Source organism: Sinohyriopsis cumingii, chromosome 3 (genome assembly GCF_028554795.1).
Source record: "Sinohyriopsis cumingii isolate HCF-2022 chromosome 3, ASM2855479v2, whole genome shotgun sequence".
NCBI lineage: Eukaryota > Metazoa > Mollusca > Bivalvia > Unionida > Unionidae > Sinohyriopsis > Sinohyriopsis cumingii.
The window spans coordinates 116,041,304-116,055,678 of NC_142963.1; the positions used below are offsets into that span (position 1 = coordinate 116,041,304).

A 14,375-nucleotide genomic window follows, 5' to 3' on the forward strand; every position below is an offset into this window, starting at 1 on the left:
TATTCTTCAGTGAAAACAACATTTTCAAATTAGCTGCTGTGGTACACATATTGGACATCGGAATGGCAACATTTTCAATAGGACAAAGTAGACATCATTACAAGTCATTTTGTGAAAAACCCGTCATAATAATCATACATTCAGGAATAGTAATGACAAAACGATTACGACAGTTACCAAAGCAGCCATATTTTTAACATAAAACTGGCCAAAATGTTATGTGGGGACCAACTAGTGAAAACTCCATGTTGATATAGCTAGCCATTTGGAGAGGAGGAGAAATAACAATATTTTCAAGATATGACTTTCTATCCAGGGGTAGAAGTACAAACAAGATTTACAAGATGGCTCCTGTGGTGGCGATACTGGACATCAGATCGGTACCATTTTCATTTAAGACAAACCAGACATCTCAAGAAGTCTTCTGGTAGAAACCCAGTGGCATAATGACCATTTATTCAGGGGGAGGAGTGACAAAACGATTTTTAACCCTTTACCTCATGTAAGATATGGATGCCTCTACCCCATTCTCAAAGAAGTGCTTTGGACACCTCTACCCGATTTTCATGGAAGCTAGTTTTGACACCTCTTCATCATTCTCATGGAAGCTCGTTTGGATGGCTGCTGTAAACAGCAGCCATTCTGAGCTGGTTTTCATAGCACCACCTTCTGGGAAAACCCCTTATTAGATATTACAATCACTGATGTGAATGACCATTGTGTCAGATCATGTGGTCCCTGTTTCAGCTCTAGTCATAATCTGCTATTTAAAGTAACCGGGTCAGATTTTCCACCCTCCAAAATGGAGGCCACAGATTTCATTCAGTGCTTTGCATGATTAGAATCATTACTATTATTGTACCAAAGAGGCAAAATCCATAGTCTAATGTAATGCATAATTTGGAGAAAAAAAAGCATAATAATGACACCAAAAGCATAATGGTTGGCAAGTATGCATAAGAAATCTGATGATGAAAACCCCATGTTGCTATGACTTTCCATTTAGGAAGAGCAAAGACATGAGATTTTCAAGACTGCAGCCCCATCTAAGGTCAGATCAGAACCATTTTCATCTAGGACCAAACAGATGCATACATGCCAACCCCTGGCGAGGAAAAAGTGTATTCCAAGTGGACAAAAACAGTAATCCGAGCAGAAAAAGAGTAATTCACATATAACATAATAAAAGAGCAATAATACAATTTTAAAGATGACTCCTGTGCCATCATTTTTGAATAAGTTTTGGATTGGTTTAGTTTAATGCCGTTTTTCAGCACATAATAGGTTATACATGACAGTCAGTACATCTGGTTGAGGAATAACCCAGGATAACCCATCGATACAATGGAAACTATTGGCAGGTTTTGAAAAAGATTGGTAATAATGGCAAGACGGATGAGGCAATACAAGTGGCATGTCTTTCCACTACATACCAGGAAAACATAAAAAGTAAATCTGCCAATTTGGACAAGCTCTGTTGAATACTATAATGCTGATAACCTAGTTTTTGCTATCTCATTCCTGAGAAATACCATTGTAGATCTTTTTGAATACCTGGTCAAAGTAACATTTGATGAATTTTAAACGGCAAATCTTCCAGGAAGCCACAAGGCTGACACTTCCGCTATAGTTGATGAATAATTCTTGATTTTTCATGATGTGCAGTACATGACAAAGATCACATGACCAAAATACAACTCGGCATTCTGAAGGATATGAGCCAATCAAAACAGGGTACAGCAAGTGTTTACTTCTGGGAAATGCTATTTTCAGCTCCAGAATTTCCAAAAGGCCAAGCCATTTCCATGGTGTTATTGATAGATTATAAATATGAACGACACTTTAGAAAATAGTTTTTGCATCAACCATGGATAATTTTGAGCCACAAACTAATCACATGACTAATAATTTTTGTGCCAGCCAATCACGAATTCTCATAAATTATGCAAAAGAACATACCCAAAATGCAGTACTTTATTTACTCATCCTCATAAAACTGACTATATATGGCCACCCAACCTCAATCGGTGTTGATGGTGTTTAGGTTACAATAAAGAGATCACATCAACTATGAAAATCAATGTCTGGCATAAGAATGTCCCGGTAAGAATTGCTGAAATGTTTAAACCTAGAAAAAATCTCTTAAGCTTGTACTTATGTTTAAGTCTAGTATTTGAAGAAATCTGAAGAAAAAAAAGTATGATTAAATTTATACTTGATTTCAGCTATGACCTTAACTAAAAATAAACGATATTAACCACTGCCTTCTCCACTATAATTGTTGGGGCCGACTCGAAAACATAACAAGGACTCATCAATCTCTTCATAAAATAAAAGATACCTGTTTCTTCTGAAGTCTTTTTGCCTTTAGACTGCTTTAATAGTAGCTTCTTGGCTTTTCTTGTCTCTCTATCAACCCTTTGTTTCCACTCGGTGAGCCAGGACTTGAGCCTCTTTAAATTGTTACTATTACCCAGGATATCAAAAGCCTTGCAGGGCTGATACTTCTCAGTCCATGGTAGAGTTACCGCTGAAATGTGCATGAAGAATCAATATAATTGCGAGTCAGGTACACCATGAACTTGATTTTGGACTAAGGTCAATTACACAAAATACAATTTTACATAACAGATAATCATAAGAAAAAAGACAATAAACAATACAAATTAAATACACATAAGTCAATTATAGGAAGAGGATGTGCAGATTTATGCTTAGTTCAAAATAGGTCACAATGGAAAGGCAACCAAATGTGCAAAAAACACATTATAATTTCCAGCCCTACCTTTATTTCTTCATTAAATCCATCCTGCATTCAGGAAAAATCATCCGATGGAAGGAGCAAGTCCTTCCTAAATTCTCCGCTCCAGAATAGTCCCAACATCCACATGAATAAATGTTGTTCTGCATGTACTTCCTTATTCCAACTGCAAACTGCACAGATGCAGGTCTGGGTCCATGGTACATGATCTGAAGCAGCTGCATCATTTTTTGCATGTCTTGGTAGAGCACAGTAATAATACTACTAATGCTACTATGCTAAGTCACCATAGGGCTAAGTCACCAAATGACCAAGTCACCAAGGAGCCAAGTCACCAAAAGGCATTCATAATAAGATATGAGACAAGTCTGAATCAACACAACAGGATTTCCAATAAATGTAATTGTTTCTTTTCTTGCTTTTTTCCCCCAAAAATCTGAATACTTCTTTTTATACTTCTTTGATTATGCAGACATTTTGCATGAAAAATATGTGCAGTTTATAGCCTCTGAGGTACTACTGGAAATGTCACACTGGTTCCCTGATGTACTCCACTGAACCTAACATGAAACCCAGATATGGATTGCTCTACAATAACTAAACATATAACAACCACAAAATTGATAATTGGCAGTGTGTGCAAAGATAAAAATGCCATACAAGTGCTGTCACTATTCATTACTGTGTTTGCCATGAAAATCAGTGCTGGCTGAGCTTTGATTAACTAAACATTTTTACTTTCTTCGAAAAATAAGCTTTGTTCTTTATGACAATAGAGTGAGCAATATTTAACTGACATGGTGTTTTTTTAAAGCTGACAGTGCTTGTTGACTAAGCATGGTCTTTGAAGGTAACTGGTACAAGCTAAAGGTTTCATATGCTAAACATACTGGTAGTCACTTTGATTTGTCTAAGAAATGGTAAATTTATTTACTTTTCTTCAGAGAATAAACTTGGTTTTTCCATTTTTGTTTTGAGCTTGAACTCAAGGGGAACAGAAGGGTAGGGCTACAACATTCTCTGTGAAAGCACCATTGTCAAATTCTGATTTACTTGAAATAGCAGAGATAAAAATTAATCAAATATTGGAAAGGTTTTTAATGCACGATGAACTACATAATGCACCACAAACCCATGAAACTGGAATAATTAATCTAGATTCGCATGAATGTCTTGGAACTCAGTGGGTTGCATATTACATTAATTCATGCAATGTCATACATTTTAATTCTTATGGTCTGGCGCCATTGTGAGAATTTATCGAGTATATTGCTGTAAATGAAGCAATACACTATCCTGGGTATCAACACTGCTGCCAACACAAACCACAATAGATCCTCCAATATGTGGGACAGAAACTACAGCAGCACTTATTGCTATGATAAACTCAGCCAATCCAGTGACCACACTGCACAAATATATGGCACAGTTATCCTTTTTAAGGTACAACAGCCCATGTAATTAAAAATTGCCGTAGTATAACAACATTGTATCCACAGATATTTATGGATGATCAAATATGCGGAGAGACAGCAGAAACAAAATGCATTCGTGGACACAATTTTTTTTGCCACAAAAGACAATTCAGCTGCATTAGTGGACTACAATGGGATTGACTAGCATGAATGTGTTATTTTTTAAAATCAATTTGGCCAGATAAAAAGAACAACATTAAAGTGACCGACATTACTAAACTAACAGGGCCAGTTGCCAGCAATTTTACCAAAATCAACGAGGTAGGTAAAATTAGAGATACTGGCATGTCCCGTGCACTTATTGCAAATGAAATATGAAGTTGTGTTTTTCTTACCAGAGGCACAAAGATCTGAGAACTCAACATGCACAACCCAGAACGAGAACAAGATGCAGCATCAAAAACATGTGGATGTCCATATCGCTAATCATAAATTAGATCACGATGAACATATAAAGGCATTTAACGATTTACAACTCTAAAACCATCAATTAATTTTTTTTACTGTGTTGAATTCTTACATATAATCGTATGATTGCTTGAAGAATGCCAAGGCACTCCAACTACAGGTCAATAATTATAATGTTAACATTAAAATATGATGGAGCCTAAGCAGTATCAACATAATAAAATTAATGCTACAGAAACTCAATTGTAAACAGAAATAGACAAATTCCAATGAATACTTCAGCGATATACATGCATCAGCAGAATTATTAATGTTGCACGTGGTATAGCATTTGTGGCCATGGTTGTTGTTGTTGTTGTTGTAGGGTTTAACGCCATTTTTCAGCACATGACAGGCTATACATGGCGGCCAGTATTAATGGTGGAGGAAGATCCCGGAAAAACCCGGAAAGAACCACCGACCCACGAGAAGCTACCGGCAAGCTTTCTCACATATCCACATTAGCCAAATCTGAGACTCGAACTCACGCAGACAGAGGTGAGATGGCAGTGATCTGTAACAGAGAGCGCTTTAGACCACTCGACCACTCGGGGCCCCTGTGGCCATGGTGGGGCTTGGTGTAACTGGAATAGCCACCACATTGAGAGTCCCTGTTGGAATAGCTGCTGTTACTGTATCTATTATCACTGAAGCAGTTAGTGCCAGTGGAAAAATATTATCAGTGAGACTTGATACAAAAACAAGCATAAGAGTGATCATGACAGCAGTGGAAAGCAGTTTATGCAGGATTACAAACTGTATTAAAATGCCAATGATGATTCCATGCTTACCGCAGATGAATGCAACGCCGTTCTGTTGGCCAAGCTAGACAACTTCAACTCACAAAAACAGACAATAAGGATGTCAGAGGGTAATAAATAACAATTTTGTTCTAATCAAGTGAACAAAAATAATTACTGATATTATCAAGCAATTTTTTGAGCTGTAAAATGGTCATACTTTAGTCCCAAATTTTCTCTCAATCACAATTTTTTTGTGAGATTTAAGATGTCAATTTATAACTTTTTTCTCATACTGTTCCACTTCAGCTTGAATTTCATCAACAATTCAAGCAAGTATAACTAATTCTTCCAAGTCTATGTCAGTCTCAGGCATAGATGATTCAATATCTTCGATAAGTTTACATTTGTAGGTAGTATACAACCCATGTTTTTTAGCAGCGATATCTTATGAAACTATTCTCGTATGTAACCCATGGTTAGATTTGAATAAAGAATGGTGTACCTTTCCTCGAGTTTTGATATCTCATCAAGTATTAAATCTATTCTCTCAATGGTCATGTTCATAAGCGATTTATTTTGACTTGAATACATGCAAATGTAAGATGGCACTGATCTGTGACGGCAAGTGCCTTAGCTCACCCAGCCACCCATATTGTGTAAATTATTTCAACATGCAGATCACACAAAAAACTGGATGGAATTTTTTTTATTCCAAAGTGATAAATGTAGGTGAGTAAGAAACTTGAGAATGCGAGTCAGGAAACAGATTTTTAAATGGATTGGATTACAGCAATGGAAAGCTGACATCTATTTACAATTTTAAAATACAAAGCCTAAAAGATATAAATAAATGCACAAAACTTAACACTGTCATCTTCACATTTCAAACCAAATGGGATTATCTATGCTTACACTGCATCCGTATGTCAGCAAGTCTATTTTGATAAATTTGTAGAATAAATTTAAAATTCTTCAAACTGTGAAGGTCTTTAAACTTGTGGCTACATATATTACATTTCTATTTGTTCAATTTATTTTTGGAAAATATTAGGAACAGAAATTATAACTACTGGATGAAGGTACAGTATATACCTTCAATGAATGTGTTGTCCAAAGACTCCATCTCTTCTTCGAAAATACTTTTCCAGGAACATGAAAATGGCTGGAAACATAATTGGATTTACATTGGAAACTTCATTTTGGTCCAAAATGCGAAGGAACCCCCACCAATAACTGCATTAGAAATTAAAAATTAGGGAAAGGTAAGGAAAGTTGTGTGCACCTTTTTATAAAAATATCCTTAAGGCTTGTCATTTTTAAATTGGATAGGGAATGAAGGGATTGATACAAAATGCCCTATGTTGTTGGGTGTAAAGGTACTTTAAAAAAAAAGAAGAAAAAAACCACCAGACAAAACTGTTAGTCCCACAGGCTTTAGAACCTTACAGTTAAGTAGTCCAAAAGCAGAATACAATAGTCCCAAACATGGTAACTACCAATTTGTCTACTCCTGTTGTGATTGTATTTTATCTTTAACATTTTTTAACATATAGTGAAAACAAAATATTCAAAAGTAATATAACATTTAATGAGTGCTTAATATATCAAGCTATGGCACTATCTAGTACAGGGGTTAAAAACACATGGCCCAAGGGCCGCATGTGATCCTGGAGTTACTTCTTGCAGCCCACAAGGACACCTGGAATTATAATAATCCACATTTTTTCTTCAGAGCCAGCCAGGTTTTATAAAAACTATATTGTTACATCATTTACATTTCAACTGGCAACCTTTTATAAGTCACTTTTGCTGTATGGAATGGTTTTAGAGATTCAGCCCTCGGGCCAATGTACTAGTCCTCATTTACCCTCATGGTGATTTGAATTTGAGAGTCATGACCTAGAATATCTTACTTGTTAATTTATCTGTGTCCTCTTCTTTTGATGCTTCTCCATTTCGAATGTCCTGTGATTCTATCTTTCTATCTTGTGAGGATGAAAGCCGAGTCCATCTTTTTCTTGTTGTTTTGCTTGTTGCCGTTTCATCAGTATTATCACATTCACTAGAGCACCGTCTTTTTAGAGAAGACCCCGCAGGTGCCTCAGGTAACACTACGTAAGAAATTTGAAGATAAAGGCAAAGTAAAGATTGAAGTTTCATATCTGTAAATTTACCAGCACTCACTATCTTTCAACTCCCATGCAAAATGGAATATATACTAAATTATTTAACACTCTGAATGCATGCCACTTAGTCAAATCCTGTGTGGCATGTAAAAGAACAATAATACAGGAAAAGCAACAGTGTAAAATGCAAAACTTTTAAGTTATGTGACACATGCCAAACATCAGACAAGAAAAATGTTTCAGTGTGTTCATTATGTCTCAAAAGTGTTTGAATCTTTGCTAGCCAAGGTTCCATTAACCCTATCTACACTTTGGCATATCTAGCAGATAATTCAGCGCTTTGGGTCTGTGAATTTCACTGGATGCAGCTTTATTCCTTTTTTTTCTTCTTTCTTTTGGATTAATTTAACATTGCTTACCTGGCTGTCCTGTAACCTGTGTGCTGTTATTACTCTTGCTCTTCATCTCTTTCAACACACTGTACATTCTCTTTACAGGACAGGAAGGATTAAAACTCTGAATCTCAGCCAGACATGCTTCAAGATGCTCCACTTTCAGCTCCAGATGACCATTGAAATTCTGACAGTAGAAAGATGTAAATAATGAAAACTAGATCTAGTTAATAGCAATTGCAGGCTCTTAAACAGATGAACTTCTGAGCATTTTTTGTTTTTCAGGTTTCTGTTTTTGCTGGTTTTAACAGCCCTTCTCACATGCCAAGGCAGCTGACACAGGTTGGTGTGAGTGGGTATTGAACCTGTAATCCTTATTTGCAATGAACGATAAAGTTACCCTCAAATCCATAAGCAATAAACGATAAAGTTACCCTCAAATCCATAATACATAAGATTTGGCTGATTTAGCCTGCAAGTTACATAGCTTGCAAGATAAAACTAAAACTCATCTTTCATTAAATAGCTGAAGTTACATCATGACATTCTGCACTGATTACCTTAAACATTAATTTTCCATGAGGGAATTAGGCTATTTTAAGGAAATTCCCCTGTTCAGCTGGCCAGTTACCAGTCAGGCCCAAAGGCAAAGTGTTAAGAATGCATTGTCTTGGCCTCAAAATGATTCATTCCATGTATGATGAAAAACCTGAACCAAAATATTAATACAAATATGGCACTGCCAACAGCAGAAAAGTGACTGCTACATTTTACTTACCACTAACATAGGTTTGAAAATGACATTACCTTTATTACAGACAAGTCAGATATTGTCTCCACATTTCTGTACAAATTCAAACTGCTGGAAGTTGATTTAATTTCTGGTGCAGCGTCTGCAAAGTCAGTGAGTTTCAAATTAACTTCTGGCAGATCCCAAACATTGAGCCCAGCTGTATCCTGTGACTGAACTGTCTTTTCCTTTGACCAATCAAGTATTTGTTGCACATGGTTAGGTCTTGGGAAAGGTGGATAATCTGTACTCAGTATAGCTGTATGTATTGCACTCTGCCTTTTCAATTCATCTGGCAGTCCACTATGAAGAAATTCATTCCTGAGACGAAGCTTTTCTGGATCAATGGGTGGCAGCTCTTGCAAGTTCTTTTCAAGAACCTTTTTGTTGAAAATAGGCGCTAGTTTTAGGTCTGTAAAGATGCATAAGAAATTCGCATCAATGAAACTATACACCCAAAATGTTTTAAAAAATGAGCAATAATATATATCTGTGAAGACAAATTTATATTTTATGTGAATATAAAATAGTAATAGATGTACATATCCATTCCAGCATTCATTACATTGTCATATCTCCCAACTTTAAATTTATAATTTCTGCAAAGGTCATACTAAGCATACATCCTAGAATGCACCACTATCAAATGTAGCATCCCGTAACTGATTCAGGGTAAGGTTATTCAGTTAGTTCAAGCTTATAACAAATTAAAATTTTAGTCATCCTGTAAAATTTTTGAAAGTTTTCACACTTTGTTGAATTTCACCATATCAGACTCCTCAAATGAATGTTAACATGAATACAGACACCTTTTCGAAAATTCAGGAGACATGTACCAATTTGTTGTGACAAAATATGAGCAAATGTGAAATGGTTGTCCATCTGTTGACAAAAGATCTTCAAAAAGAGAATAGCTTGATATGGATCAGGAAGCAGACAAATACAAGGGCCATAATCTACACTAACACTGACTGAATTTACACTTGTGAAGAAGATGCATTATGTTCAGAACCGATTATTTTGTAAGCAAATAGCAATTTAAGATTTTAAAGATTATTTTGGTATTGGTAAACATTTCTCCATGATCACTGACATGAAAATTAGAAGTAATTCGCCATAACCATTACTACCATTCTTTCTTGGTGTTCCACATTTCTTGGGTGATTTCTGACTTCCTGGTTTCTTTGGAGAAGAGGGTTTACCCTTGGAATCTTTAGCTGTATTCTTTTTGCCCTGCTTTTTCTTTTTGGGCTCCATGGTTTCTTCCCCATCTCCTTCCTCAGACTCAGATTCAATATCAAGAATAATTAGTTCCTCCATGGAGATCTTCGGTTTGTTAGCCAACCTGGCACTTTTTCTGCCTGTGCTGTCTACAATACTCTTAGAAGATTTGCCACCACCTTTCCTACTGAAGTTATCTCCGTTTTTCTTAATAGAGTTGCCTCCCTTAGGCTTAGAAATCTTTTCTCTGGACTTCATCCCTGACTTGTGCTGCTTGGCTCTTTCAAGAAGTTTCTGAGCATGGGTTTGTTTTGCAGTTGTCTGAAAATAAAAAGATACAATTTTAGCTTTTAGCGTATCATGAAAACATATATGTGGTATGACCCAGAAAATAATTCTAGTCTCCTGACCATGAGAGACCCAATCTCCCTTTTTTAAAAATATATTTTTTATACTCATGACAGTTATGTAAACTTTCATGATGTATTTTTCCATTAAAATAAAAATACATGACATAAGTTTTTCTTTCAGTAAAAAGTTGAACTGAAGATGAAAATGACTTTCAAAGTGACACACGCTGAATAGGCAGTGGCTTTGGCAATCCATTTGTTTCGCATCAATCACCAATATTGTCATTTAAAGCTAAGAAATAACATGTACAGTTTATCATTATCTATCAATTAAGTAATACATGAGTATACAAGGCATTTAGTTTGGCAGCCAACAACAGCAAACAAGGACAGTTTTAAAGCTGGTACTGAAATAAAGTATTACAAGTACCAAATAATGTTTTATCTCATTTTTAAAATGATCTCGAAATATCTATGGGCAAAATGCAGCTTAGACAATGACACCAGCAGCTGGAACTGTAGCAAAAAATCATGAAATCCCAAGTTATCTCACTCTCATTCTCTCTCACCATAAGGAGTTTTTTTAAATCACTATTTTTCTATAAAGCTGATACTCTTCAACAATGTAACAATTTTTCTTTGTTTAATAACTGAAAATTATTACTAAGATTTAAAATTATGGCGAAGAAAAATGTATATGGTATAGGTCAGTCAATGTAAAAAAATTCCAGGGACCATGACTACCAACTCAACCAAATTTTCCAACTTTTTCCTTATCTATATGCATGCCATTTACACAGCTTGGTAAAGGAAGATGGTGTAAAACTAAAGTTACGGAAGTGGGGGGAGAGAATGAAAATGCTAACAGATCGATGTAATAATGATGGATAACTATAATGGATCATGTGTGGGGAAATGAAAATGCTAACAGATGGATGTAATGATGGATAACTATAATGGATCATGTGTGGGGAAATGAAAATGCTAACAGATGGATGTAATGATGGATAACTATAATGGATCATGTGTGGGGAAATGAAAATGCTAACAGAAGGATATAATGATGGATAACTATAATAGATCATGTGTGGGGAAATGAAAATGCCAACAGATGGATGGCTGTAATGATGGATAACTATAATGGATCATGTGTGGAGAAATGAAAATGCCAACAGATGGCTGGCTGTAATGATGGATAAATGAACACACAAATGGACCATGTCATAAGATTATACATGCTGAACTTTTTTGCTTTCACTTAACATGAGTTACTAAGTTTTGTATCCAAAGCCATAAAGTACATGAAAGCCTGTCTACAGCAATATTGTAACTGCTTTCAAAGTCTGCTTTCACTTGCAAAAGGTATGAATACTTAAATCCAAATGCCAGAAAGTACATGTTATGATCATAGTATTTTGCCTCTGGATCATCAATCTGTCAACAGCCATATTACAGTTGCTTTCAGTGACTGTACATAGTGGTGTGAAAAATTTCAAAGTAATCAGTCTGTTGCTAAAACCAAATTGTCTCAGCATTCAATTATAATTTCAATAATCGATCATAAACAATACAATGGGGAGTGGAGTTAGAATATTTTTTACATCTTTATTGCATCCATATATTTCAACCAGGCATGATATTAGGTGAACAACAAAATCAACTAAGACATACACTGATTGGTTATCAATCTCAAATACAAAACATCTCAAGTTTCTCGTATCCTGCTAACAGCGACAATTTCACAAATTCTGGGACATACCTCAAAACACGCAAAACTGACATTTTCCATGAAAATTGTAGAAAATATCTCCATTTAATTTTTTTCGGCTGATCACCTATGGCTCTGATGAAATGATCACTGACCCTTTAAACTGAATCACATCACTACTTTTACTGCTTTTAACACATTAACCCCTGGAGCTTTTTGTCATTTTTGCCTGCAAATCGAGTAGGAAACACATTTTGAAAGCTATTTCTGAATAGACTCGAAAACACCAAATCCCCGGCCATCTTTCAATAGCATACTGCCTAGTGGTGTTAGAAACATCGATTTTCGTTGGCTATTTGACTTGTGCAGAAGGGTAAAAGTTGGACTTCTTTTTTTCTTTTTTTTTTGCTAAACGGAGCCATTATTTTTGTATGGAGACTACTCTTTATTCCAAATGAACATTTTATCCTACTTTTTGCAAAGGCTCATCTGTCTGTTTGCAGTTCATACCGGTTTGCCTTAGATCCGAGACCAAAAAGTCAAAAATCCAGACACAAAATCAGATTCTGACCCTGGGCAAATTTTGGGATAAAAAAAGTCGGGTCCAAAAAATGAGGTTTTTATATCTGTATTTTGTAGTGCAACTAGATATTCCAGATCATTTGATATCATTGTAGAGCTACATCTGTCTACCTTTCTATAATACCACCCACTTTAGTGTATCATGCATGACCATGACGCTACAGAGCTCAACAGTAGCCTACTACCTCCTGCCCCGTAAAGTCGTTGCTAGGGGTTAATGTGTTAAATCTGATGAATTTTTCATTGATATCCTCGTTATATCATTAAAAAGTGACTTTTCTTTTTAACATCACTTAAGTTTTAGAAATGTGAAATGACTTAAGTATTTATATTCTCTTCTGTGTATCTAATATCCCTTTGAAACAAGAATATTGTGTATCTAATATCCCTATCAAACAAGAATACTGTGCATCTAATATCCCTATCAATCAAGAATACTGTGTATCTAATATTCCTATCAATCAAGAATACTGTGTATCTAATATCCCTATGAAACAAGAATACTGTGTATCTAATATCCCTATGAAACAAGAATACTGTGTATCTAATATCCCTATGAAACAAAAATACTGTGTATCTAATATCCCTATGAAACAAGAATACTGTGTATCTAATATCCCTATCAAACAAGAACAATGTGTATCTAATATCCCTTTCAAACAAGAATACTGTGTATCTAATATCCCTATCAATCAAGAATACTGTGCATCTAATATCCCTATCAATCAAGAATACTGTGTATCTAATATTCTATCAATCAAGAATACTGTGTATCTAATATCCCTATCAATCAAGAATACTGTGTATCTAATATCCCTATCAAACAAGAATACTGTGTATCTAATATCCCTATCAAACAAGAATACTGTGTATCTAATATCCCTATCAAACAAGAATACTGTGTATCTAATATCCCTATCAAACAAGAATACTGTGTATCTAATATCCCTATCAAACAAGAATACTGTGTATCTAATATCCCTATCAATCAAGAATACTATGATGTGGGGATTACCAAGGCTGACTAAGATTATTGACCAAGGGATCTCAATGACCTAGACCTTTTATCAAGGGTGTGCAGTTTTCAACTGAACTTGCCGTGCAAAAACCACTATTTCTCACTGGACTGACTATGGCTAACAGCTGATGACCTTTAAACCCCATAATCTATAGGTTGCTTTATTATCCTAAGTGCAAACCATCCAGAAATTTGATTAGGAACAAAGGCTATTCTGCAAAACCCATTCTTTTTTCAATCTTGATCATTAGAAAATAAAACAAATAGTCACTTACATACCATAAATGTGCACTTTCCACAAACTTTGGTCATATAATGTAGTCTAGATCGAAAATTATTGTGCAAAAAGATATTTCTTCTATGAGAATTGTTTACACATTGATAAATTCTGCGGACTACTTTTGGTTCCCTTTTACCAGATCATTTGATGTGAAGTATTATCTATATCAACACCTTATACCTTAATAATAATAATAACAAGCTCCCACCCACCCACTCCTGTGATTTCTGATCAAGAACAAGCACAGCTTAAAATCGACCACTAGAAGTTAAAACAATGTAACTGCACAGACCTTCCTGCATTCCAACATTCGCCCCTTTTGCTGAAGAAGGCATATGTCAGGTTTTATAAGATAATCTTCGGAAATTATTGCATTTCACCTCGACAACATGTTACAGCAGCAGTTATTAAAGGTCAGGGTCATGTGTCAACCATGGTATGTCACTAAAAATGGATACGATTTCGCTTTTGAAAAATCAAAA

The 14,375-nt window shown here is 35.4% G+C and overlaps 1 protein-coding gene across 5 annotated transcripts in view; it reads right to left on the minus strand.

Annotated features, from left to right (window-relative positions):
- Positions 1-14,375, minus strand: part of LOC149803653 (uncharacterized) — a 77,482-nt gene that overhangs the window by 41,766 nt on the left and 21,341 nt on the right. For all 5 annotated transcript variants that reach the window (XM_089953417.1, XM_089953416.1, XM_089953413.1 and 2 more), the window contains 5 exons: positions 9,865-10,276; positions 8,752-9,146; positions 7,972-8,131; positions 7,340-7,537; positions 2,342-2,530 (listed from right to left, as the gene is read on the minus strand). In XM_089953417.1, coding sequence (XP_089809543.1) covers positions 2,342-2,530; positions 7,340-7,537; positions 7,972-8,131; positions 8,752-9,146; positions 9,865-10,276 — 1,354 coding nt within the window. The remainder of the gene's footprint in view (positions 1-2,341; positions 2,531-7,339; positions 7,538-7,971; positions 8,132-8,751; positions 9,147-9,864; positions 10,277-14,375) is intronic.